General features: G+C 35.2%; 3 protein-coding genes across 8 annotated transcripts in view; 2 read left to right on the top strand and 1 right to left on the bottom strand.

Moving 5' to 3' along the window:
• LOC114332799 (PDZ and LIM domain protein Zasp) overlaps positions 1-5,807 on the top strand; it is a 252,434-nt gene extending 246,627 nt beyond the window's left edge. For all 4 annotated transcript variants that reach the window (XM_050645685.1, XM_050645672.1, XM_050645694.1 and 1 more), the window contains one exon: positions 5,281-5,807. In XM_050645685.1, coding sequence (XP_050501642.1) covers positions 5,281-5,358 — 78 coding nt within the window. In that variant the 3' untranslated portion in view covers positions 5,359-5,807. The remainder of the gene's footprint in view (positions 1-5,280) is intronic.
• A 5,934-nt stretch (positions 5,808-11,741) lies between these two features.
• LOC126891871 (uncharacterized) lies at positions 11,742-12,500 on the top strand. The gene has a single exon (XM_050661207.1). It carries the CDS (start codon positions 11,742-11,744, stop codon positions 12,498-12,500), a length of 759 nt encoding a protein of 252 aa, XP_050517164.1.
• Positions 12,501-16,850: 4,350 nt separating this feature from the next.
• The window catches only part of LOC114332797 (probable tubulin polyglutamylase TTLL2), a 312,654-nt gene continuing 302,318 nt past the window's right edge, over positions 16,851-27,186 (bottom strand). For all 3 annotated transcript variants that reach the window (XM_050645643.1, XM_050645638.1, XM_028282572.2), the window contains 2 exons: positions 23,081-23,257; positions 16,851-22,411 (listed from right to left, as the gene is read on the bottom strand). In XM_050645643.1, the coding sequence (XP_050501600.1) occupies positions 22,283-22,411; positions 23,081-23,257 (306 nt within the window). In that variant the 3' untranslated portion in view covers positions 16,851-22,282. The remainder of the gene's footprint in view (positions 22,412-23,080; positions 23,258-27,186) is intronic.

The following is a 27,186-nucleotide window of genomic DNA, read 5'->3' as shown; positions in this document are numbered from 1 at the left end:
CACCGTACCGAAAATGTTCTTCACCGCCGTGGATACCGTTGTAGTCTTCATCCGTGACCCTGGACAAGGGACTCTAAGCAGGTACTAGTTTTCCGGGTCAGGAAACTCCTGGAATCTGCGGAGGTCAGGGATTGATTCACTTTCCCTGGTAGGACCGTCCAAAGGAGTTCCTACCCGCTACCTCATACCAATCTTTATTATAATTAAAAAAAAATTAAGTCGCTTGGTTTGAGAGGGGGGCCTATCGCCCCCATCCCCCCTGGATCCGCCACTGGTCCGGATCAACGGAGCGTGTCGAGGCGCGCTTCACCAGTTTACCAATTTAAACGTCGTCAAAGATAGATAATAGTAAAAAGGAAAGAGAACACGGTTCGCACCTCATGTTACTATCCAATTAATAAATATTTACTTTTTGAGAAAATCGGTCGGACCCAGCGTATGGACGGTACACAACCAGCGTGGGCGGTAGAAATTTCATTAAGTTGGTTAATTCATACAATGATAAAAATCTCAACACAATTTGGTTAGACCACTATATAATAAAATTACCACGGCACTGATTGAACTAGTCTCGAGTCGAGTTGAACGGGTCTGATCGGCTACTGAATTCCTTTTAAACGTGTGATTTTACCGATAATTCACGAGAAATAACGCGCCACTCCACATGGCCCATAAATATAGGGTTCGGTATTAGCTCTTTTATTGTATAAGGATCATAAATCATAAATTTTGAGAGAAATTTCTGTTACATATACGTGATTTTCTTTACGTTGATTTATATGCCGCATGCCGTAAGCAATATTTATATTTTTGTAAGCAGTCGTTGTAACTATTTTGCTGCTCTTGTGACTAGAACAGTATAGTCTGCATCTCGAATATTGTTTACAACCTCTCCGTTAATCACAATAGATCCGTTTGGTTTTACAGAGCTTCCACATAGCAGATAGCTTTCACTACAGACATTAAATAGCAATGGTGACGAAATACAATGATGTTGCACTCTTCTGCGTATTTCTATTTTCTGGGATATTTCGTTTTCTATTTTTATTTTTACAGTGAAAACTTCTTTAACGACGTTGTGCCCTTTTTGGAGCGGCAAAAAGCATTTAATTCGCGACCGTCATCAATTTTGTACGTATATATTTTGTGTATGTATATATAAATAGTACTTATAGGACGTACGTAACGCGTATATAGTGATGAGCGCGCTAATAACCGTCAAAATAACGCAAAAGATGGAAAACATACTACATTGCGAACAAAAAGAGATGAAACTAGTGGAGGTGGAAATTATCGTTAGAAACGTATAGATTAACATTACGTTAAAATGTTTTCCACCTTTAGACGTATCAGAGGAGTATGACAACTGTCACTGTGACAGTTAAATTTTATAAAATACTCCTGTCACAGATATGTAATATTAATTATTTATTATTTATACGTTCATATCGATAATTTCCACCTCCACTAGTTTAATCTCTTTTTGTTTCGCAATGTATTATGTTTTCCATCTTTTGCGTTATTCTTCCGGTTATTAGCGTGCTCATCACTGTATAATATAGGTATAGCACCTCCATTTGGATGGGGGAAAAGCATTGAATTCGCTACCGTCATCGCTTCGCCGAAATAATTTCTGTACGTATATGTATACAGGGTGTCCACAAACTTTACCGACAAACGAAGACAGGATATTCCTCAGGTAATTTTAAGACAATTTAACAAAATTCACCTAGTCCGAAAATGCTTCCTAAAGGCAAGCGTCCACAGACCCGCATCGTACTCAACGGATTTTAGTTTGCCTTGTACAAAAACTTATGTAACTGCGTCCACTGATCCGCATCGTACAGATCGCATCATCGGCAATGCCGATGGGTTGCTTCGAGAGGCAACTTTTGCGATGCGTGACGATGAATCATTCGGAATGCCGACCAGTGGACGCACCCCACGCGCTCTGTTCGGGATTTCGCTTGGCCCAGTGGGAGCTAATCTACGGCTAATTTGCATTTGACGATCGTCTTCTTCGTAATGAAACAAGTAAACTCAGTTTTAACTTTTATTTTATATATAGGTATACATATTCAGGTAAAAATATTACAGCCCATGATAAGTTGATTATGGGGATTAAAATATCATAAATATTACTCATTCAAAGTGTGTTACAAGTACAGTTTGGCCAAACTGTTTAAAAACACAGAAAGTATTTTACCGATTTCAGAAAGGCAACTTTAATTATTAATCTTAAATAAAGAAACTTTTACTGATGTAGTTACTATTTTCCATTTAAATCAAATTGTATTTGTGTATTCCTTTATACCCAAATGAATAATTAGTTAGAAAATGGGTGCTACTATGCGGTCTACCGAGAGAATTGGTGTATAAGCTGAAATATTTAAAATGACATATGAGAGTTTTATTAGTATAGTGTCATTTTTAAATAATTTTTTCTACAACCGTGTTAAAAATGTAATTTTTAGCACTCCATACGAGCGTTAAAAATGCTACTTTAAGGCACTAGTGCCTTAAAAAAATTTAAGGCACTGAAGTTCGTATTGACCGCATATGCAATTTTGATGTAATGTCAAAAAAATATAAAATTGGAATGTCAGTCAAGTTCAAGTAAAAGTTTTTGTAGATATTGTCCTGTAATTACGTTTGTAGAAAAAATATTGTATGATATGCGTGTTAAAAAGTACATTTTTAAGGCACTCATGTGAATTGCAGAATTCGCTTTCGCTCATTGTGCAAACTTTCACATGCGTGCCTTAAACGTGTACTTTTAACACTTATATCATAAATAACTATAATATCTTTGACATAGCCATTGATTATAAACTTACCCAGATGACATAGGTATATCAATATAAAATACAATGTGATCACTATTTGCAAATATACTTTTTTTTAATTGTTTTAAATGGTACACCCTACATATTGTATATTAGTATTGCATTTTGTAGTAAATGTTATAGGCTTTCTTTTAATACCAGGTTATATGTACCTAGCATGTTTCGTTTTGTAGATATTTCGTTCAACATTTTACGTTTTTGTGGATTTTTTATTACTAAACAGATACATTAAAATATCATACTAATAAATGTAGTTAATATGCATAAATTAATTATTAATTTAAATAAACAAGCAATTAATAAACAACCAATAAATAATAAACAACCAATTTTAAAGTCTACCTTAGTAATTTTTCTATTCTAGCAGGTAGTGGCATCGGCAATCCGATCGCTTCCGATACAGTGGACGCAGTATGAAAAATTAATCCGATGCGTACGATGCGTACGATGCGGACCTGTGGACGCTTGCCTTAAGGGAGCTAGAGCTCTTTAAAGATGGCGTCTTGCAATTAGTTTTTCTTAAATACCTCCAAAAAGCTTCTAGTTAGAAAAACGAAAATTGGTACGCATATTTATCTTCCAGAGTTAAATGGATTCTATCTATTGAGAATTTCTAGTACTGATCATAGGCGTAAATTTTGGGTAGGGCAACGGTTATTTGTTTGCATAACTTTCTGTCTTTAAATTTTAAGCATGATTGACTTTGGATTAGTCAATTGTGAGGTATTCTAGTAGTAAAAGGTATTCTTGTTTTAAGTCGATAGGACACACCGTTTTTTTTAAATCGATTTGAAAATTTTTCGTCTCTTGAATTTGACAATTAAAAAAAAAACGGTGTATTTTACCAACTTAAAGCAAGAGTAACTTTTACTACTAGAATACCTTAAAATTTATTAGTCTACTGTCAAAAATGCTTAAAAATTAAAGACAAAAAATTATGCGATAAAATAACCGTTGACCTACCCAAAACCGACGCATATGACTGGTACTAGAAATTCGCAATTAATGAAATCGATTCATCTCTGGAATATAATTAAACGTACAAGTTTTCGTTTTTCTAAATATTTTTTTTTAATTTATTTTTTGATATTCAAAAAATGAGAAATTTTCAAATCGATGTTTCTAGAAAACGGTGTATCCTATAGACTTCAAGCAAGAGTACCTTTTAGTACTAGAATACATCACAATTTAATAAGCTTTGAATCCAGAGTCAAAAATGCTTAAAAATTAAAGACAAATAAGTTATGCGATAAAGTAACCGTTGCCCTACTCAAAACGGACACCTATGACCGGTACTAAAAATTCGCAATGAACGGAATCGATTTACCTCTGGGATATAAATAAGCATACTAATTTTTGTTTTTCTAAATAGAAGCGCTTTGGAGGTATTTAAGAAAAACTAAATATTACCAGACGCCATCTTCAAATAGCTCTAGCTCCCTAGGGAGTATTTTCGGACTAAGTGAATTGGGTTAAATTGTCTTAAAATTATCTGAGGAATCTCCTGTCTTCGTGTGTCGGTAGAGTTTCTGGACACGCTGTATAAATGAAATAACAACTGGCGAATTAGGTATGATAAAGAAATATACAATATACGAACAATATAACGAACCAACTCTAGCACAATACACTAAACTGCAGAGATTACTGTGGGCAGGACACGTGGTCCACATGCATGAGAACATAATGCCCAGAAAATTGCTAAATGCAAGAATGTTCGGAAAAAAATCTATTGGAAGACCAAAAAAGAAATGGGAAGATGAAGTAGATGAGGATGCCAAAAACCTCCCTGAAAGGGCATTCATGGAAAAGAACAGCGATAAATACAATAAATCGAAACTATGATTTAGGTCTAGCACTTCTCTTTGGATGGGAAAAAGCATTGAACTCTCGACCGTCATCGCTCCTGCGAGATATTAGTAATTTATGTACTATAGGTTGTATTGCGTGTAGGTTCGAATAACCGAAGTTATAATGATTGGAGAAGGAATAGATTGTGTACCCAAAGGTGCTTGCGAAGCACCAGAAATCGCACCCAGAAATTTCCTCTGGGGAAAGGGTTGTCTTGGGCACCGAAATTTTTTTGTATTGTTTGTGAAAGAGAAATTACATTTTCCTACTATTCTTTATATATTATTTTTTATATGCCCTGGGAGGAGTTTTAACCCCCAAACCCCCCTGGGTGCGCCACTGGTCTAAGGTACACTTTCAATCATACTTTCATGAGCATGAGTTTTACAAGAAGTTTTCACTTCTGTCGGCGCTCCTCGAGTGCCAGTTTTTTTATTTACATTTTGCTACATTTCTTATAAATGATCTTATTTATTTGATTTATCTTATTGTTATGAAAGTTTGCCGTTTTAAGCATAAACTTTAAAATAAATAAATACGAAATATAAGCAATTATTAAAACATAAAAATTGATGTGTTTCAGATGTGTAAAAAGAATCTTGAAGGACAGAGCTTCTTTGCCAAGGGAGGTCGCCCATTCTGCAAGAACCACGCCCGCTAAGGAATGCAGGCCACCTGTTAATCAAATGTTACCACATGTTGCTTCTAATTTCTTTAATCTATTAATTACCGCAAGCTTGGTGTTTCAAAAAATCTATTTTTATTACTGTTTAATTTATCTCTAACATAACACTAGCTTTTAGCTCTTGTGAATATACAGTTGGTCTCAATTCTTAAACAATTTGGGACTTTCTGTATTTAACTTTTTCTCTTTCTTATCGATAGGTGTACAGAACAGATACAACCAAAAATATTTATTTTATTTAGGATTACTTGTAAATTCTGTTTATAGATTAGAATTTTTGTGGAAATTTTAAAAAGTAAGATTTACCCTTTTTTGGTATTTATTTTTGATTCATACCATTTTTTGTGATTTGTGCCATTGATCTTATGTAATGGACTGTTTGTCTAGCACCTTATTTAATAATAAATATAAATATTTAAGGCGTATACCATGTGTTTTATTGTTTATTTTGAAACAATTAAAATAAATGTTGTTCTGAAGCTATTTCCTTGTGGCATTTTTTTGATTAACTATTTAGATGGGAAATAAGCCACAATTAAATTGAAAAAAATAATTTTATTAACGTTTCGACGCCCAAGTCGGGTGTCGTTGTCAAAATCCAAAATCCTACTAAATTATTCTTCTAATAATTTATTTAATCTGACTCATTTAAATTGGCAATTCAGACATATATTTTACATTTTAAAGTAGAAGATTTTAAAATGATATTGCCAATATTTATGAGTTGCGTTCCTGGGACGACTGTACTGAAAGATAGTTCATTAGATTACATGAAATCAACCCAAACTCAAGAATATCCGTCACAAAAAAAATAATCATAGCATGTGATCTGTCTTTAAAAAGACAACCAAATGCAATGATGACAGTGAAATTCTCGCGTTAGAGATTCCATAGTAAATCACGAGGGAAAACCAGGAAAAAACCTCGTGATACTATCCTGACATCGTACGTATTTGGTATTACATTTAATTTACTCTCAAAAAATAATATCAAATTCTGACTTTAATATGTTTAAATTATAAATAATATTAATAATACATAGATATACAATAAGTAATACTAAAATATAAAATATGTACTAACTCGATATGTTATTGACTTTACTAATCGTGGTATTTTCTTTCTATTGACTTCCTCTTTCAGTATGGGTAGCCACATCCTACTGCATTCTACCGAGGAATTTGCGACACAATTGGTTTCATTTAGCATAATTAGAGCCGCTTCTTTGATTTTTCCCTTTTTACTATCTGATTCTTTCGGGACTATACCTGAATCTCTCCACTGAACTCTATGTTAATGCGTGTTGGTATATTTGAGATCTACCAAACTCTATTTTTAATATAAGACTGATGTTCACTTATTCTAACGTTTAATGGTCTTGATGTTTCACCTAAATAAAATTGTTCGCATTCACAAGGTATTTTATAAATGCAATTCTTTGTTCTTTCTTGTTAATTGTTAGATTTAGTTTTAGATAGAATAGATCTCAATGTGTTTGTTGTTTTGAATGTTGTTGAAATGTTGAATTTATTTCCTATTGTTTTAAGTTTCTCGGATAGTCCTTTTATATATGGTATTGATATTTTCCTCTTACTATTTCTTGTGAATGTTGTAGGATCCCGTTCTAAGTTGTTCTGTTCCATTCGATGCAATTTTGACAATTCCTTATTTATAAACGATAAAGGATAATCATTTTTTAATAAGACAGATGTTAATAATTGTTTTTCTTCTAAAAATGAATTTTCGTTAGAACAAGTAATTTTGGCTCAATATAAGGATTTAATGATTCTCTTTTTAACGTTGATGTTGTGATTTGATTTGTAATTGAGATATCTGTTGGTGTGTGTTGGTTTTTTTATACATTTGAGTCTTATATCCAGTATCCTTCTTTGAGACTAAAACATCGAGGAAAGGCAGGGTGTTATTGTATTCCTTTTCCATTGTAAATTTTATTGTCTCCTCTTGATCGTTTATAATATTCAGGAATGTATCCAACAATTCTGATCTATGAGGCCATATTGAAAACATATCATCTACATATCTCCACCATACCGTGGGTTTTAAATTTTGTTTAGAAATGATATTTGTTTCGAAATCCTCCATAAATATATTAGTCAATAATGGAGATAATGAAGAGCCCATTGCTAGACCAAAATTGTGTTTATAGAATTCATTATTTAGTTGAAAATAGGAATTATTAGTACATAATGTCAATAACTCCATTATAGCTGATACATTTAGTCTTGTCCTAGTTGTCAATGTATTATTATTCTCTAATTTCGTTTTGATTATGTTTAAAGTTTTATCTAATGGTACATTTGTAAATAAACTGTTTATGTCAAAACTTACTAAAATATTATTTGGATTAAATTCAATAATTAATAATTTGTTTAAAAAATGTTTTGTATTTTTTATAAATGTGTCATCATTATTAGCAAATGGTTTTATAATGTTTAATAAAAATTTTGATAGTTCACTATAAGGAGAATTGATAGTACTACAAATGGGTCTAAGTTCTAAGTGGTATGTTCCCTTTATGAATTTTCGGCACTCCATAAAAATGTGGTGTCTTACTGTAGTGAGGGGTCATTAATTTTCTTTGATAGTATGTTAGATCATTTTTAAATTTGAATAAAGTTCTATATATTTTGTTTTCCAGTGTATTCGTTGGATCCTTCGTTAATTTGGTATAAGGTCCATTTGTAATTAGATCTGTAATTTTGTCCTCATATTGTATTTTATTCATTATTACAGTTGCATTGCCTTTATCCGCTGGTAGGATTGTTATGGAGTCATCACTTCTTAAAGTTTTTATAGCTTTCATTTCCTCTTTGCTGATGTTCTGTACAATTTGATTAGTCTTTTCCAATTCAAGTTTACATAGTACCCTATATTGTTCTTTTTTCATGAGTTGGTAGACACTTGGATATCTTCTCCACTGAGCTAATGATGTCTAATTTTGGAATAGATGGATGAGTAACAGCATCGTTTAAATCTTTTGACCATACCAAATTTTCCGTTGCATTTAAATGTATATTTGATAGATTGACAACTGTCGCTAATATGTCATTATTTCTATTTAGGTTATCAAAAGTATGTATGGTTTGTTCAACGGTAAATGGTTGAGTTCAATTAGTGCGGTCGTAAATATTATTAAATTTATCTGACCTGGCCCATTGTTAAGACCCACCCGGAGCGATAAGCCACCGAGGTAGACAGAATTGGTCTTTTGCAATTAACACTGACTAGACGGTACTCCCATAATAAAGCCTGAAATAAATTTTACCTGAAACCCGGCCTTTTATACTATTATCGGTTAATCCAGGATGTTTATAATGGTAACTAATTGAACTCAAACCATTTACTGTTAAACATACCATATACTATTTTGTTCTAAAAGAATATTAAATTTATTTAAATGTATATTTCTTTGTTTCTGATATGAATTTTTATAAATTATGCGTAAACTAAAAATAATTCGATCAAAAGTTAAAATAAAACTACGACTGTTATTATAGTTTTCAGAAAACATACTACCTATTTAGGGGTCTAGGACATTTCGGCGTCGCCGTTTCGGCGTGGCCATTTCGGCGTGGCCGTTTGGGCGTAGAGCCGTTTCGGCGTAGGCCGTTTCGGCGTCGGCCATTTCGGCGTCAGAGATTTTATTTTAGTTGACTAAATACCTACATTGGAGTCTATTAGTAAGACATTATTTTGAAAAAAATCTTTTAATATAGTTATTTAAATAGATACATTGGAGTCCATTGATCACAAAATTTTAATATTAATGGTAGATTTGTATATGTCAATTTTATACTTATGTGTGTGTGCTTGTTATTTAGCTCATAGTTAATGTAATATCTGTAATTGGCTTCTAGCTGTAGATATTATATATAAATAAATGAATAAACAAGATTTTGGAAAAATGAATATTTTATTTTAGTTATTATTTACATGTTATAATTAGATATGTGCTAGTCCAATTAAAAATCCTGAAACATTTATATTTACATACAAAACATTTATATTTAACCTACAAAACTTATTCACGAAATATTAATTAAAATAAAGTATTTACATGTTATAATTAGATATGTGCTAGTCCAATTAAAAATTCTGAAACATTTATACTTACATACAAGACATTTATATTTAACCTACAAAACTTATTCACGAAATATTAATTAAAATAAAGTACCTACTTACATATTATAATTATGTGCTAGTCCTCTTAAAAATTCTAAAACATCCCCGTTTGCATCAAAATTTCCCACAAGCCGTGAAATGCGATCATCTGCGTCTCTGTATTTTCTTAATTTCAATGGTGGGAGATTACCTGCCACAAGTTGCTCGAAATAGACATCTCGACCTTTCTGCACCTGACGCATTAATAAAAAATCCAATATAGGTATTTGCAGAATAAAATATAACAAAATGTTTATAAAAGAAATATATTTAGTTTATTTTTCTACTTGACCATTAATGTTAAAATTGTGTGACCAATGAACTCCAATGTATTTAAATAACTATATTAAAAGATTTTTTTCCAAAAAATTGCCTGACCAATAAACCTCAATGTAGGTATTTAGTCAACTAAAATAAAATTTCTGACGCCGAAATGGCCGACGCCGAAACGGCCTACGCCGAAACGGCCTACGCCGAAACGGCTCTACGCCCAAACGGCCACGCCGAAATGGCCACGCCGAAACGGCGACGCCGAAACGTCCCATTCCGCCTATTTAGGGATGGACTCGAGCCTAGCCATGCCGCGAGTTCGGCTCGAAATTTCGTAAATAAAAGTAAATATATAAAATGGCTATTGATTATGTTCAAAATAATAGAGCTAAAAGGTTTTATTGTCTCATATGGTCAATGGACCTCTAAGTTTGAAGAAACCGCAGAGTGCTACCATGTAGGTAAACCCTGGATCCCGCGTACCAAAAAAAGTTGATTGATAGCAAGCTAAAAATTTGTTAATAACTTAACTGTGTCTAGTCGGACCAACTTTGATGTATGGGAACACTGGAACAGGATAAGTTTTCATTATAAAACAGGTTAAAAATTTGGAGCGTCAGACTACGAAAATGTTCCATGTATTTTGTCGGACAGAGCTTCCAATTGATTTGTTACCATTTCAATAAACTCTCTTGGAAAAATCAGACTGGTGATTATCACCAACTGGGCATTTTAATGAGTGGAACATAAAGAACATGTCAAATGACAGGAATTATATTGGTGATAAATAGCAGTCTGATTTTTGCATGAGAGTTTAATGAAACGGTAACAAATCAATTGGAAGTTCTGTCCGACAAAATACATGGGGCATTTTCGTAATTTGACCTTCCAAATTTTTAAACTGTTTCACAATTAAAATTTCCCCTGTTCCAGTGTTCCCGTGCATCAACGTTTGTCCGACTAGACACCGTTAAGCTATTAACAGATTTTCAGCTTGCTATTAATCAACTTTTTTTTGGCACGCGAGATCCAGGCCTATTAAATTTACTATCGAAATATCACACTTTAGAGTCAAAAATATTTTTTTTACAAAAATATGTTCAAAAGAAAAGCAAGAAAAAAACACGAAAGAAAGCAATTTTGTTTTTGAAGTTACACTTTTTTAGGCGCGATAGGGAGTGAATTTTTATTATTCTGCGCACATGCGCACATGCGCACAAGTTACATGTATCAGTCCAAAAAAAGGTGTGGAAAAAATATATTAGTGTTTTTAGTAAATATATTTATTAGGTATAATTTTTGTGTCTTTGGATTTGTTTTCCTCGGGAGTAAGGTAATACGTATTATTAAAACATTTTTATTTAATATTTCACTTAGTCTATTTGTTACCGTAGTTTGTCATAATGTCCGAGAAACCGTCAAAACAATGCCTTCGTAGCCTCATTGGTACAGGATTCGACTACGCATCGAGAAGTCCCGGGTTCAAATGCGGACAATTGCTGTCTTTTTTTTTAATTTTTGGATTTTTGGAAAGTGGTAAACTATTAAAATCAGTTTAATATTTAATAAAATAAAAATAAACTGTTGAAAGTATTTTATTTCGCTGAAATCATATAATAGAAGTATAACTTCTTACGTGCGTACAAAGTACACACACATTCTTTTTTCCCCATAAATCTTTTTCACAGAGATATAGTTATAGGCATAGCTTCAGCCAAAAATAACTTCCATCCATCCTATTTAAAATGACGTTTGGTAGAAGTCTAGGAGTTACAGTTTTCGAAAGAGGATTTTTCAAAGTTCGCCGCTCACGGCATTTTTGGGCCATTTTCCTCATTATTTCGCAAACATTGTTCTGCAACTTTTTTCTACGCATTTCTAGGTATATGCAATGGGAATATTCCATGAGGAATAATACTAAGACGGCCACCTTTGTCTTTAGTGCACAGGCGGCAAACCATTTGCTTAGTTTGGGACATCTGAAAGTCGGACTGGCGCGATGTGAGATTGAGAAGAGGTACGTCGTGAGACGATGCCAGAGATGCTGGAGCTATTCGCACGACTCGACGAAATGCGACGGTCCTGACCGCACAAGGAACTGCCTTAATTGCGGCAAGCACGGCCACGCTATGAAGGCTTGTGCGGGGGAGGAGTTTTGTGCGGTCTGCAATAAGGCACACAGACACGGCAGCGCTAAATGCCCCGCCTTCCAGGAGGCACTGCAGAGAGCGAGGAAGGCTGATCAGAGTAAGATACACGAGGCTCCTACCACATACGCTCGTCCATCAAGAGTAGAGAAAAGTGCCAAAGGACAGGAGGCCTCCACTAGCAACAGCCAACAAAGTCTAAGCAGCCAAACAAAAACAGATGACGGCGTCTTTCAACACGCGGTGTTCCCAGAAGCGGATCCCCATTCCAGTACAAATAGTGAAGGGAAAATAGACGGCGATGCTACCCAACCTGCGGATATGGAGGATTCAACAGAAGAAGATAGACCGCACGAAACTATCGCCAGAGATATGTTGACTTTCGCGTCCCCCTCCCAAAATATACGAAAAGAAGAGGAGGCAAACGTGCCGATGGAACAATCGACATCGTTATCGGTGGACGACAACAATGTCATCGATACCACCTCGACGGGTAATGAGGATGAGACTCAGTGAAAACTATAAGTTTGCTCTGTCCCTGTACCGTTTTTGCAATGAAAACTTCACTAAAGATTCTACAGGGCAACGTCGGGCGAGCCAAGGCGGCGCACGATCTGGTTCATGCGAAGGCCTTGGATATCGGGGCGGATCTGATAATTGTCCCAGAGCCGAACAGGAATCTGGCAAGGAGATTCGGCTGGATATCGGATTCGCTCTGCGATGTCGCTATCCACCTTATCAACAGGAACAGTAATATCGATAAAATAACGAGAAAGGAGGGAGTAGTAAAAATCAACTTGGTTGATGTGGCTATAATAGCCTGCTACATCTCTCCAAATGTTAACATGGCAACCTACCTTGATAAGATGGATGGCGTCACGGGAATGGCCCTGGTAGAGAAAAATTTCATTATCGCCGGAGACATTAACGCTAAATCCGTTCGATGGGGTTCCGTTCGATGGGGTTCCCCTAGGAACGATAGTAGAGGGGAGATATGAAATGAGTGGATCTCCTCTGTTGACGCAATGGTCGTAAACACACCTTCGAGAGGGGAGACTTACGCACCCATATCGACGTCACGCTGGTGTCAGACAAGTATGCCAGTAAGGTCTCAAAGTGGGATGTGTTGGATGAAAATCTCTTCACATTCCACAAATACATCTCCTACGAGGTTGGCACCAGGGGGAGCACCGGTGGCGGCAGAAAGGTCATGGCCTTCGACAGGGCAACTTTTAACGAGAAGATCGGTGACTTCCGAGAGAGGGTTACCGACTTCTCCAGCCTGAGAAGTGTTATAATACCCGCGCATAAGGCGAGCACGAGTAGCAGCCAGGTATCGTATACGGTACCGTATTGGTGGAACGAGGATGTTCAAAACCTACGCACGCAATGTTTCAGACTAAGGCGAATCGCACAGAGGGATAGAACACCGATAGCTAGAGAAGTGTACAAGAGTGCCAAAAAGGACCTCAATAAAGTCATTAGAAGGTCCAAGCGCACCTGTTGGACGAATGTGTGCGATGCGCTTGAGGAAGACGTATGGGGTGGGGCGTATAAGATAGTCACCAGAACCTTGAGAGTCGAAGCCCTTATAGAATTACTGAGGTAAGGAAGCGAGACATTGCCAACATTCTCTTCCCCAGGAAGCCTGAACTGTTGTTCGTGCCTGTCATATGTGAGAGCCCGGAAGCCATCACCTCTCTGGAACTCTCCAGGGCGGTAGAAGCTATAAAGGTGGGGAGGTCGCCGGGACCTGATCGTGTGCCGCCGGAGGCCATCAAGATTGCGGTAGCGGCGCAGCCTGAGCTAGTTAGATCGTCACTGTCCCAGCTCCTCGTGTCCCAGGTTTTCCCTGATGAACTGAAATGGGCGCCCTCACCCTTATACCGAAACCCGGTAAAGATCCGCAAGAGGCCAGCGCCTATCGACCGATCTGTCTCCTAGACTGCCTAGGCAAACTATATGAGAATATAGTCAAGAACCGCTTACAAGCAGAGTTAGATGCCGCGAATGCCATCTCAAATAGGCAATATAGCTTTAGGAAGACGAGATCGGCGGTAGACGCTGTCAGGCACATCACGGAAAACGTGAGAAATACTAAGAGGAGATGGGCCGTACTAATAATGTTCGACGTAAAAACGCGTTCATCTCGGCGAACTGGGGGAATATCATCAGCAAGATGGAAGCCCTCAATCTGCCCACCTATCTTATTAATATAATAAAGAGCTATCTGTCCAACAGGCTCCTAAAAATCGATAACAACGATAACATTAAGCTTTCGGCCGGCGTCCCCCAGGGGTCACTCTGGAATATTCTTTACGACGGAGTTCTTAAGTTGCGTTATGGGCGGTCTTGCGAAGCGGTCGCGTACGCGGACGACTTGGCAATCCTTATAACTCACGACGATTATCGGGAGTTAGTAGAGGTAGCGGGGCGATGTTTCGGTCGTGTGAGCGCTTGGATGACTGAAAACGATCTTGAGCTTGCAAGCGCCAAGACAGAGGTGGTGGTCCTTAAGTCACCGAGAGGCGGACCCGACCTGTTGTTTCGCTTCGGAAACAACGGGGTCAAACCTTCCTCTTGCGCCAAATATCTGGGAATAGACCTCGAGCAACGACTCAGGTTCTCCAAACACCTCACAAGGGTGGTAGGGAAGGCCGAGGCACAAACCGCAGCCTTCCGGAGAATAACACCAAACATCGGAGGGCCTGGTAGTGCCAAGAGGAGACTGTACCTCAATATTGTACGGTCGACCCTTCTCTACGGGGCACCGGTCTGGATCGAGGCTCTAAGGTACCAAAAATATAAAGATGTGTTAAACAAGGCGCAGAGGAAGCCTCTGCTGAACGTATGCAGTGCATACCGGACGGTATCAACCACGGCTCTGCAAGTAATCGTGGGCGTCCCTCCTATCCACCTGCTAGCAAGGTAACGTACGTCCCTCTACAAAACACCGAACGGTCAATTGCCGGAAGCAAGAGCGGTCGTCAGAGAACGGCTTCTGGCGGACTGGCAGGCGGAATGGGAGGCGGAACACAATGAGACCCAGTGGACGAAGAGATTAATCCCGAATGTGAAGTCGTGGTTCGCTTGCAAGTTCAAGAGGACCAACTTTTATTTCACACAATTTCTAACGGGACATGGTTCGTTCCGAGCGTTCACACACCGCATCGGGAAGGCTAACGATGACCTGTGCCTGACCTGCCGCGTGAGGAAGGACGCGGAGCACTGCGTTTTTCGGTGCAGCGTCTACGCTCGCGGGCAGGCCAGGCTCAGAAACCGATTCGGAGATATAGGTCCGGACAACATATTAAACCTCGCGTTAGAAAATAGAAACAGCTACGAATACATAATTGACGTCGTAACTAATATAATTAAAGAAAGGACGATACTCGAGCGCGCAGAGCAAAACGGATAAGGGGGTTTCCTCATCATCGTCATATAAATAAAAAATAAATAAATAAATAAAAAAAATATAAATAAATAAAAAAAATAATAATAAAAAAAGCACGTTCGATCATATTATGTAGAGACCTAATCTTGATCCTTAATACATCTAAGTCCTATCACTTCCCGATAGATGCTTAGCCCACTTTCCACTTCAGGAAAATAACATCCGCCTATTCCTGCCGCTCTTAGGCAGATACATAGGACACACATGTTTCTAACTTATATCCTAGACAGCGCGGAATGTTCCCATGTATCGTTCTCTAAAGAACACGTCCGGGTCGGAAGAATATTCCGGGTCGGAAGAGGGGGTGGTTTTAGTTGGTAGGCGGCTGGTTTTGGGGATCATGCGGGACGCATGGATCATACTCTGGTCTGTGGGTCCTGGCGTGTTCTCCTCTCCTGTCCGAGTCCAACAGTACTAGGGACACCTTCCCTAGTCTGCTAAGAGCGTTCCACCTCAATCCAAAAAAAAGGTATATGCAATGGTACATTCAGTAGGAAGAGAAGTCATTACTTTTAAAATGGTCTACTGTATTTAGGGTTGTATGACTATTTTTAGTCAAGTTATGCTTTTTCAAGATTTTATACTTTTAATGATTATTTTTTAAATTTCTCATTATGACTTTTTTCTTGTACATAATACGTATATACATAAATATAAATATAACATGATTTACCATATAGTGTTCTCAGTTTAATATTATTTAGGAACAAGAGAAAAGGATCAGATAATAATATTATCAATCAAAAAACATTATTATAAAATAAATCAACTTTTTATTAAAATAAAAAAATTAAATGATGGATACCTTGTAGACAATAGGTATAAGAGATTCTGTTTACAAAAACAATAAAAAGGTTTACAAACGATACCTTGTCATATCCTTAGTCCTGTCCTTATTATCCACGTTGTGGATTTTTTTTTTGGAAGTTTTGGAAGGTTGGAAGTTTTTCTTTCTGTGCAGCTATACCTATACTTATAAAATTATATCATGGAAAAAAGTTATTGGGCAAAAAACAAAATTGCTATCTTTCGTGTTATTTTCTTGCTTTTCTTTTGAATATATTTTTGTAAAAAAAATATTTTTGACTTTAAAATATGATATTTTGATAGTAAATTTAACCTTGAACAATTTTCCTGTAGACTTGTTTGTACCAAAAGTGCATAGAACTCACCCTAATTCGCCTTGTGTCTAGGGACTAATTCACCCCTTTCTCAAAAAGGCACCCCTTTAAATGGTAGCTCTCCGCGGGTTTTTTGATATTTAGAGGTACATTGACTATATAAAACAATAAAATCCCGTTTACGTTGTGGTTCCTTTCTAAAATACCTAATCAATATTCTAATACCTTTGATCCCTAGACCCTCAATGCTCATCTCTAGATAACTTTGGGAGAAGGTTCGAAATAAAACTATTTTCTAATGGACGAACATTAATATATTTAAATTTTTACCACAAGCCTAAGTTTGCATAATATTCACAAACATCGGACGGAACAATAAAAACATTCATAACATTTAACGAGTTAGTTTTGCGTTGTCTTATCTGAATTTTACATTAAAACGGAACTAGATTCGATGCTTTAGCATAAATCTAATAAAGTCCACATAGTCTAGGCTCCAAATAAAGGTCAACGTGGCCTTTTAATTCAAATGAGCAAAATCAAATGTATTTCTATGTATTTTTTTCTGCTGACTAAGAATTTCGTGGGTGACAAAAGACAAGGAAAATGGCGTTTACTAAACTTAAATCAAAGACATAGTTACAACTCAAGATATTGTAAAATTAGTGCATATTGCAAATTGAAAATTTATTTTTCGAAGCTTTTTCGATGGTCACTCGGCTTCTGTGAATATAAATGAGCTTTACGTAGTGTTATTTGAAAGCATAATTCATAGACTTTCAAACAGTATTTGTTAAATTATTTTACCTTTATTTGTATTAAAGTTATACCCGTTTGAGTTTTTGAGTTATAATTTTCTTAAACCATTTGTACATTAATTGGTTTATAAGGGATTTAAGCCAATTTGGGCAATAACATTCACATTTTAATTAATAGTAATGAGATACAAACTCAAAAGGAACATTCTGAGCTTAGCAAAATGTGCGTAAGTTTATTTTTGGCCAAGATGAAGATATAATAATAGCGCGCTTTGATTCGCAAGATCGGCTCACAATGAAAAGGTTCGCGTTCGAAAAAGAACTTCATCCACTTTTATATGAATATTATATAGATAATGACACTCTGAAGCTCCAAAAAGTATTAATTTTAATGCTTCCTAAAACAGACTTTTAGTACCATGATGTAACTAATGAACTATTTTAAATGGGAAATAAGCCACAATTTTACCAAAATAATGAATTTATTAACGTTTCGACGCCCATACTAAAAGAGGAAGTTAATAGAAAGAAAATACCACGATTAGTAAGTCATTAACATACATAGGCGTAACCAGGATGATCCTAAGGGAGGGTTACAACTACTGGAAAGGGGGGGGGGTTACAACTACTGGAAGGTCTCTGAGGGGTATGGTGTTAAGCGTAAAGAGCTCAAAGTCCATCCCAATGGGGGGGGGGTTATAACCCCCAAAACCCCCCTTGTTACGCCTATGTTAACATATCGAGTTAGTACATATTTTATATTTTAGTTTTATTTATATAATATCTATGTATTATTAATATTATTTATAATTTAAAATAGCATACATACATCAAAGTCAGAATTTGGTATTAGTTTTGAGAGTAAACTAAATGTAAGCCCAAATACTTACGATGTCGGGATAGTATCACGAGGTTTTTTCCTGGTTTTCCCTCGTGATTTACTATGGAATCTCTAGCGCGAGAATTTTACTGCCATCGTTGCATTTGCTGTCTTTTTAAAGACGGATCACATGCTATGCTTTTTTGTGGCGGATATTCTTGAGTTGGGGTTGATTTCATGTAATCGAATGAACTATCTTTTAGTAAAGTCGTCCCAGGAATGCAACTCATCAATATTGGCAATATCATTTTTAAGTCTTCTATTTAAAATGTATAATACATGCCTGAATTGCCTATATAAATGAGTCAGATTAAATAAATTATTAGAAGAATTTTTTACTAAGCAAAAACATTTTTGTTTATTTAGTATTATTTTGTATTTTGACAACGACGCCCGACTTGCGCATAATCTGACATGCGTTTTGATCGGATGCGTTTCCGCCGCATCCGGTGAAAACGCATAGTGTGAAAAATCGGTCCGGTTGCGTTGGAAACGGATGCGTTTTGAGTCATCGGTACGCGCTTACAAACTGCACCAGACTAAACGCATAGTGTGACAGGTCTGTCCGGCTGCGTTGGAAACGGATGCGTTTTCACCGCATCCGGTCAAAACGCATAATGTGGCATCGGTCTAAGAGAGTCATTAATATTCAGCTAAGCGGGGTTCTATTGTCAGCGTTGAGAAATTCCATGAACAATGAATCTACCTGTTTTATAAAATTAAACCTTTGTTTATGTAATTTCACAACTCGAACAATGGTATCCCGCTCAGCAGAACTATATATAAAAGAGTCATTAATATCTAGCTTAGCGGGGTGCTATTCTTCAAGGTGTGAAATTCTATTAACAAAGGATCTACCTGTTTTATGGAATAATCTCTAGTTTATTTAAGTACACATTTCCATAGACTCTCTTAGTTTGCTGGCACAACTATACATAAGAAATACTTGGGTTTGCCCATCAGAATTGAAAAGGATACGGTGATCTAGCTGGCTCCTAATAACACACTTTATTTTCTCAAAATTTGTTATCTTTGGTGATGAGAATTTGGTTAAATTTTCTGTATACAACGTAAAATCGACTCAGAGTAAGCAGATAAAACTGGAAAATTGGTAGTTATATTAAATTTATTAATTATAAACTTAAACAGATCAAATATTCGCGGAGGCAAATATTTCATATATCAAAGGGTTTTAACAATTATTTTGGCATTGCGTAGGCAGTTAAAGGCGAAACAAAAAATATTTGGGAAATAAATATTTGACCTATACAAGTTACCATTTACGGCATTATTATGTGATTTGGCTTTATTCGGAATTTTTTGTAATTATATCTAATTTAGATTTGCACAGTATCACAGCATCCTATCCTGCTCAATTTTCTATAAGTTCTTCAATTATATCATTTACTTTAATGGTGAAAAAGATGTAGTTGAAGTTGTCAAATTAAAGAATTTTACATCTTATATGTTTGAGCGATCCAAATGATTGATTCACTTTTTTATGCCCTTAATTCTGAGCATTGTATAACATACAATATCTTCTACAGCAATTTTGAATAAATTCTTGTACCTTTTTTTTAAATATTTTTATTTAACCCTTAACCACTGACATGCGGTATGTCATACTTTGCCGAAAATAAAATTTGTTGTAGAACGTGTTTTATAAAATATTTCTAGGACACCATTTATTGAACTTTAAGTGGTGTGTAATTGTACCAGCTCTCAACTGCTGCAGTTTTAGTATGGTTTAATCTTTGAGCTATGTACGTTGACGTAAAGTTTTCTTGCGGTATTACGTACCGCATGTCAGTGTTTACCTTTCCATAGTTAAAAGCAGTCCAATGTATTCTTTCGCTATTATTGTGCCAGAAATTTCATGCAGTTGTGCTATCTTCAAGTGGAAAGCACCATTTTACTATTTTTGAGTCACCAAGACTCAAGGTTTTTTTGTAACTCAATTTATAAAGGATTTTGTAAGAACCTTTACCATTTTCTTAATTAATTGCATGCGTTCATAATATTCTTGGAAAAATAAAGTTTACTTTATTTGGAGCAATATCTTATTCTACAGCAGTGTGAAGAATCATTCCGTAATTGAAGTAAAAAACAAATACGGTGTTATAAGACAAATCCATATTGAATATAAAGGAGAATAGGCAACGGAACACAAGTAGACATGGAAGATGAAATGGGTATGAACTACGTAGAAGAGAATGAAGTAGGTAATGGAGTAGAAGCTCCTAATAGATGTAGAAGAAAAATGGAGTAGAAGCTCCAACTCTATAGAGGGAGTTCTCGAAGCTACTAAGGCCTAGAAAAACAATAAAGCTCCGGGAGTTGACGAAATACCAGCAGAACTGTATAAGGTAGGTGGCGACCACCTAGCAAGTCACATCCACGGGCTCATCAAAGACATATGACAAGAAGAAAAAATACCCGACGACTGGAAGAAAAGTATAGTATGCCCGATCTATAAAAAAGGAGACAAACTCCAGTGCAAAAACTACCGTGGAATCTCTCTACTATGTACAGCATATAAAGTCCTCAGGTATATTATAAACCAGCGGCTCCAACCACTAACAGAAAATATTATTGGAGATTATCAGACGGGCTTCCGACGGGGAAGATCGACACTGGATCAAATATTTACAGTCAAACAGATCTTGAGCAAATCATGGGAACACGATATTGATGTTCACAACGTGTTTGTAGACTTCAAACAGGCATACGACTCAGTCAAAAGGAACAAACTATACTATATATGGGCTGAATTAGCAATACCACACAAGCTAATAAGACTCATTAAATCCACAATGGATGCAACTCAGGCATGTGTACGAATACAAAACCACCGGACAGACTTTTTCAAAATTTCGCAGGGTATAAAGCAGGGAGATGGGCTGGCCCCAACATTGTTTAACCTGGCACTGGATTATGCGGTTAGGCAAATGCAAACTGGACGAGGAAACTTACTGACCAACCGAACGGTTCAATTGGTCGCTTATGCCGATGATATTAATATTATGAGTAGAACATCAACAGGAACCCAGGCAACATACGCAGAGTTAAAAACACAAACAAAAATGCCAGGTCTTGAAATTAACACAGAAAAAACAAAAATAGTGATTCAGGCGAGAAGAAATATAGTCCCACAAAACATTATACATGAAGATGACATTGAAACGGTTGGAAAGTTTACTTACCTGGGAGTAGAAATATATGCCGACCGATCAGAAGACGGGGAAATACGGAAGAGAATATCGCAGGCAAACAGAGCTTAGTTTGCCCTCTCCCATATATTTCGGTCTAAAAGTGTCCACCCAAATACAAATACAAATAACATGCTATGGCAGTGAAGCCTGGGTCCTGAAAGAAACATCCAAAAACAAACTCGATACATTCGAAAGGAAAGTACTGAGGAGAATACTAGGACCTGTGATGGAAAACGGAATTTTCAGAAGTCGATACAACAAACTTTATCAACTTTATAAGGAAGCACCCCTGTCACACTTCATTAGAATACAAAGATTGCAATGGGCCGGACATGTGATAAGATCGGGAGAGGATAGGCTACCAAAAAAAGCCCTGAATGCTAGAATGCAGGGGAAAAGACCGGTTTTAATGCCAAGAAAACGCTGGGAAGACACAGTAAACAGCGACGCACAAGCCCTTTTCGGGGTCCGTGTATGGAGAAGAGCAGCCACAGACAAGCAAGGGTGGAGGCAAAAAATACAGGAGGCCAAGGCTTAATTTGGGCTGTAGTGCCGTAGAAGAAGAAGAAGAATGCAACGGTATGACATACTGCAGGTCAGAGTCTAAGTCCTAAAACATTTACGTCAGTAGTTAAGGGTTTAATTAAAATTCTGTTCACTAGAACACATGGTCACAGTATATTGGTCTACATATTTTTGATGATGTTCTGATTATAAAAAGTGTACCTACATCTTGCCGCTTTAGGATTACCCGCTTTTTAAAGCGGTTTTTGTTTGACTAGATAAAAAAAGCAGAAATATTGGCATTGATAGAATTTTATAGTGTACCGTAAATAAACTTATATAGGTCCAATTGTATGCTGTGATAAACACTTAAACCGGAGGAATCCATATATCACCAGTCATATCCATTTCTGCTTGTAAAAATTCGCTGAGTTGACATTCAGATGCCACAGGATGTTTCTTGGCTAGTTCCTTGGCTTTCTTCGTAAATTTTATGACCTAAAATATAATTTTGTAAGTTTTAATCTATAAGTGTAGCCTACCTCCAAGGTGTGAACTCCTTCGATGTAGGTGTCATCAGCTTGGAGGTAGGTGTGATCACCTCAGATCATTTCTAATAATATTACAAGTGTTAATAATTTTATCATTTATTTCTTATCATGTATTTTTACTTTCTCGAGAAAGCATTTCTTTCAATCGACCCTATAGTTGACAGGCTTAAAATAAGGTGGTGCCATGTATGGGGCTCCACGCGTTCTATCAACTTAGTTTCGCAAGATACATGACGATATTGACGAATAGTAACTGACAAATGTGGTGATAATACCAAACAAAACTTGTATTTGTATTTCAACGATATTAAGAATCAAACCAAAAATAAAACAGTTTTCGGAAATTTTGTACTTTTCCCGAAAAATTAAATAGAGAAATAATAAATTGCAAATATCAGCATTATAAGTAATAGGTAAGTCTGCAGATATAGAGCTGAACAGCTTTCGTTTGCAACGCAGTACAAACATAAGAAAACAAAAAAAAAAAAAGAAAAAGCTAGTATTGATATATAGGTAACTGTTAGCTGTCATAAATTTAAAATGTGTTATAGACGTGTGTGGAATTAATAACTTCATAACGTATTTCGCCTTTAAAGAACTTCTTAAAAGGACTTACTTTGTTTACCATATTTTTTATCTGGTTACTATTATTATTGCCGTTACTTTGTTTGTTTTGAACTTCTAATGCAAAAGGCCAGATTCGTACCCATCCACCTTCTCTTGGCTTTGGAAAGTTCCAGTCCCGACCATTTCCCCAAGTTTTACATTCTGATTTTTTATATTCATCACAGACCTGTAAATGATTAAAAATGATTAATTACTTTTAATTAATTTATATGAATTTTAATTAATTAAATTAATTAACTAATTAATTCTGGAGCTAGTAGGTAATTACATATATTATTTGGTTTATTTATTTTTTATTTTTTTTCTCTAGATTAGATTAGATGAGGATTACGTGATTTTAGAGATTAGATGAAATACACAGATATAGTCGGTTCGCTAAACTCAGACGCAATTGGGTACTGATTTTAGTAAGTAATTTTGCCAATTTGTTAAAATTGGCAAATAAATAATTACTAAATAGTTAATAATTATTAAATCGTTAGTAATTTTGCCAATTTTGGCAAAATTGGCAAAAAAAAAATACGTACTAAAATCACTAGGCAGTTGTGTCTGAGTTTATCGAACCGACTATATCTCTAACGTTCTGTCTTCAAATATTTTTGTGAAATTAGCTCCAATAATATTAAAATGAAGTCCAACATTCTATAAACAACTCCGAATTCGGTAAAGCTCCTAGCCCAGCTGAAGTTCACATCGAGCTGATTAAAGTTATAGAGTTAAAAATCAGTGGAGTCAATCATGGCGAGCTCTTTGTAAACAATCCAAATCTCAGTATTCACTGATTCAACCAGTGATGTGGGAGGGAGGGGATGTGACATGAGGTGAAGTAAATGGGATCGCTTTCACGGGCTAAATGGGGAAGGCAATATGGCGGAACAACTCTTTAGCAGTATATTCTGTTCTATATAAAGTATATAATTATAAAATTGTATTATATTATATAAATATATATAATTAATAATTTTAATAATTAATTAGCAACATATATTCCACGTATACGCTGTGAGCTTCGCTGGTGTCGCTCCTAGCGGACTACTAATTCAACTTTCACCGGTAATTTTTAAATTTATTATTTAATTGTTATTGCTAAATATTTACAACGCAAAAAAGTAATTAAATTGTAATTGATTTTTTTAAGATTTTGCTAAACATTTTGACGTTCTATTGACAAAATATGAATTTTTTACTTCGGATACTTTCACAATTATCGTGTAGATGGCGCTAAGATTAATAGATTAATAGATTAATAGAACATTAAAAATCTTAAATTCAGTATTTAAAACGTAAGTATATTTAAGGTAAAAATATATACCACAGCTTTGACCAACTAATATTTTTTATAATTAATGTTTTTAATTTTAATTTTAATTTTAGATTAATCACTTTGACATTTATGTCAAATTTCCGGTAAAGGTTTACAGACTTGTCACTACTGGCGCTCGCGAATTTGTAAATATCCCCTCTACGTACCAGCTCACAGCGCATAACATAAGAAACCTGCCCGCCGCCATATTGCCTTTCCCAAAAGTGTCAAATCAAGTGGTCCCATTTAGTAAACACGAGAGCATCTCTTATGTCATATCCCCTCTCTCCCACATCACTGGATTCAACCTTCTGTTCCAAATATATATTGGTTTAAAAATTATGTAGTACCTCGAAGATATATAACAACATTAATTAGAATGAAGTTTGAACATGCTTGTTTCCCTCTACATCTATCAAGAATTAAAGTTTTTGATTCAAATCTTTGTACTGAATGTCAGAAGGTGGGTGATTTGAATCACACTTTCTTTGAGTGCACAAAATACATTCCATACACCTATAATTTAATCGAAGATTTAATAAAATGTAATGTTTTTCCACCTTTCAATGTATCCCATCTATTGTCTCTGAATAGCAAAAATATATATGATTGTTTAATGAAATTTATCTGTGAAACTAAAATTAACCTCTAAACTTTTAATCCTGATAATTTGATATATTATGTACATATGAAAAAAGAAGAAGAAGAAGATGTATAATGGAAAAATGTGGTGAGCAACTTGGACAGTACATAGCGGCCAGCTGCAGCTTTTGAACTGAGTAGAGAGCTGTGGAAGAGTTTGCTATGGAACTCTAAGGACCTCACTCATTGCCTTCTTTATGTATGAATAGAAAACAAAAAATTGTGACTGGCTAATTGACACCCAAGTCTATGCCATAAAACAAAAAAAAACTTATAGATGAAAAAAATTTAAGCGTAATAACTATCCTCTTTAATAAATATAGGTACAAATCTGGTGAGATAGCTAGAGGTTAGCCTATTGGACTATTGGACTATTGACCTTTATTCCAGTGCCAAACTAGAAACATTTTTAAAGATTATACATGCAAGAATATTCAGAAAGTGTGAAGCGGATATGAGTAATCGACAGTTCGGCTTTCGTAATGGTTTCGGAATAGTAAAAGCTCTGTATAGTTTCACCACTCTTGACCAAAACTGTCGAAACCAACAAAAATATCTTTTCGTCGAATTTAGAGACTACAAAGCTCCAGGGTAATAAGCTAGAAATAGACCATGTTCGGGACACTCAAAGATCCAGGTAGCTGACTACTTTTTTAGTTATTGTAGACCTGTAGGAAGAAAACCTACCTGTTTCCTGCCTAGAGTTCGCGTCCGTTTTTTAATTATTAACAATTTAGTGCAAAAATCGCGATTTTTTCGATTTTTGGCACTCCATTCAAAAGCTAAATAATTGACATAAAATCACAAAATTCAGTTTTTTAGAACATTGAAAAACTTTTAAAATGCCGATTTCTGAAAGTTAAAAAGTTAATTTGTTGCTACGCAAACTGCAAAATAAGTGAAAATCGTTATTTGTTAATTACTTTTACTAAAACTACATTAGAACTTCAGTCTTTCACCCAAAGGTGGGTATTGGCGTAATTACAAACCTTCAAAATTTAAGACCGATCCATTAATTAGTTTAAGAGTTATTGTATTTGTTTATCCCAAAGACCTTTATTTGCAATAAGATAAGACAGAAAATAAGGAAGATAGGGCAATTCTGTGTATGCCAAGTGAAAGTAGAAAACTGATGCTAACAAAATGTACTAAAAAAAGATAAAAAAATTATCTAATATAGTCAAAAATCCCAATGTCAAATTTTATAGTTTATAAACATTTAGAATAACTTTAAAAATATTGTCCGTAGAAAAATCAATTTACATATTATAAAAGCTGGCATTTCACATGAATTTATAAAAATGTAGTTCAATTGGTGACTAGTCGTGGTAAGTGAAGGGGAGCTGGGAGCCGACAAATGCACGAGTTCAAAAACTAAAAAATGCAACTTAAAACTACTATTATTTTCTATATCTCGGGATCTACTGAATATATTTTGGTCGTTCTTTTTTAATTCGTATGTAATTTTTCTGTACATTACAAATATGCAATTTGTCTAGACATTTATTAATTAATAAACAGTCTAATTTGTTTAAACAATTTTTGAAAAAATAATTTTTTCCCAAAAATCCATGATTTTAATCATACTATTGTTATCAATCATAGAAAAAGTTAAGGTATACTTTAATAAATAAATTATCTTCAATAAATAACTATCTAATAAAAATCAGTTATTTATTAAAATGAACTTTAACTGTTTCTACGATCAATAATAATAATATGAATAACAAAATAGATTTTTGTAAAAAAAATATTTTTTCAAGAATTGTTTAAACATATTAGACTGCTTATTAATTAATAAATTTATAGACAAATTGCATATTTGTAGTTTACGTAGAAATTACATACAATTTAAAAAAAGAAAGATCAAAATCCCGTTCTTTAAAATGGCATTAACGAGATTCCTTAATTATTATAAACAAATTAGCTGTGAATTAAAAAAAAACCTATGACTAACTTTGTCCCAAATGAACTCAGACTAAATTTTTTTATTTAAAAAATCGTGTTAAAATACTATCTTTTCGAATATATAAAAATATTGTTTTTCTATGGATGCTATACAATGTGTAACTTCTCTCACTACTTACATATATTCAAAACAAACAATTTCTCAGGCTGTGAGAAAAGTCGGCCATTGCAGTGAGAAATAT

Source organism: Diabrotica virgifera, chromosome 1 (genome assembly GCF_917563875.1).
Source record: "Diabrotica virgifera virgifera chromosome 1, PGI_DIABVI_V3a".
In the NCBI taxonomy this organism is placed as follows: domain Eukaryota; kingdom Metazoa; phylum Arthropoda; class Insecta; order Coleoptera; family Chrysomelidae; genus Diabrotica; species Diabrotica virgifera.
This window is presented reverse-complemented; position numbering and strand designations above follow the sequence as displayed.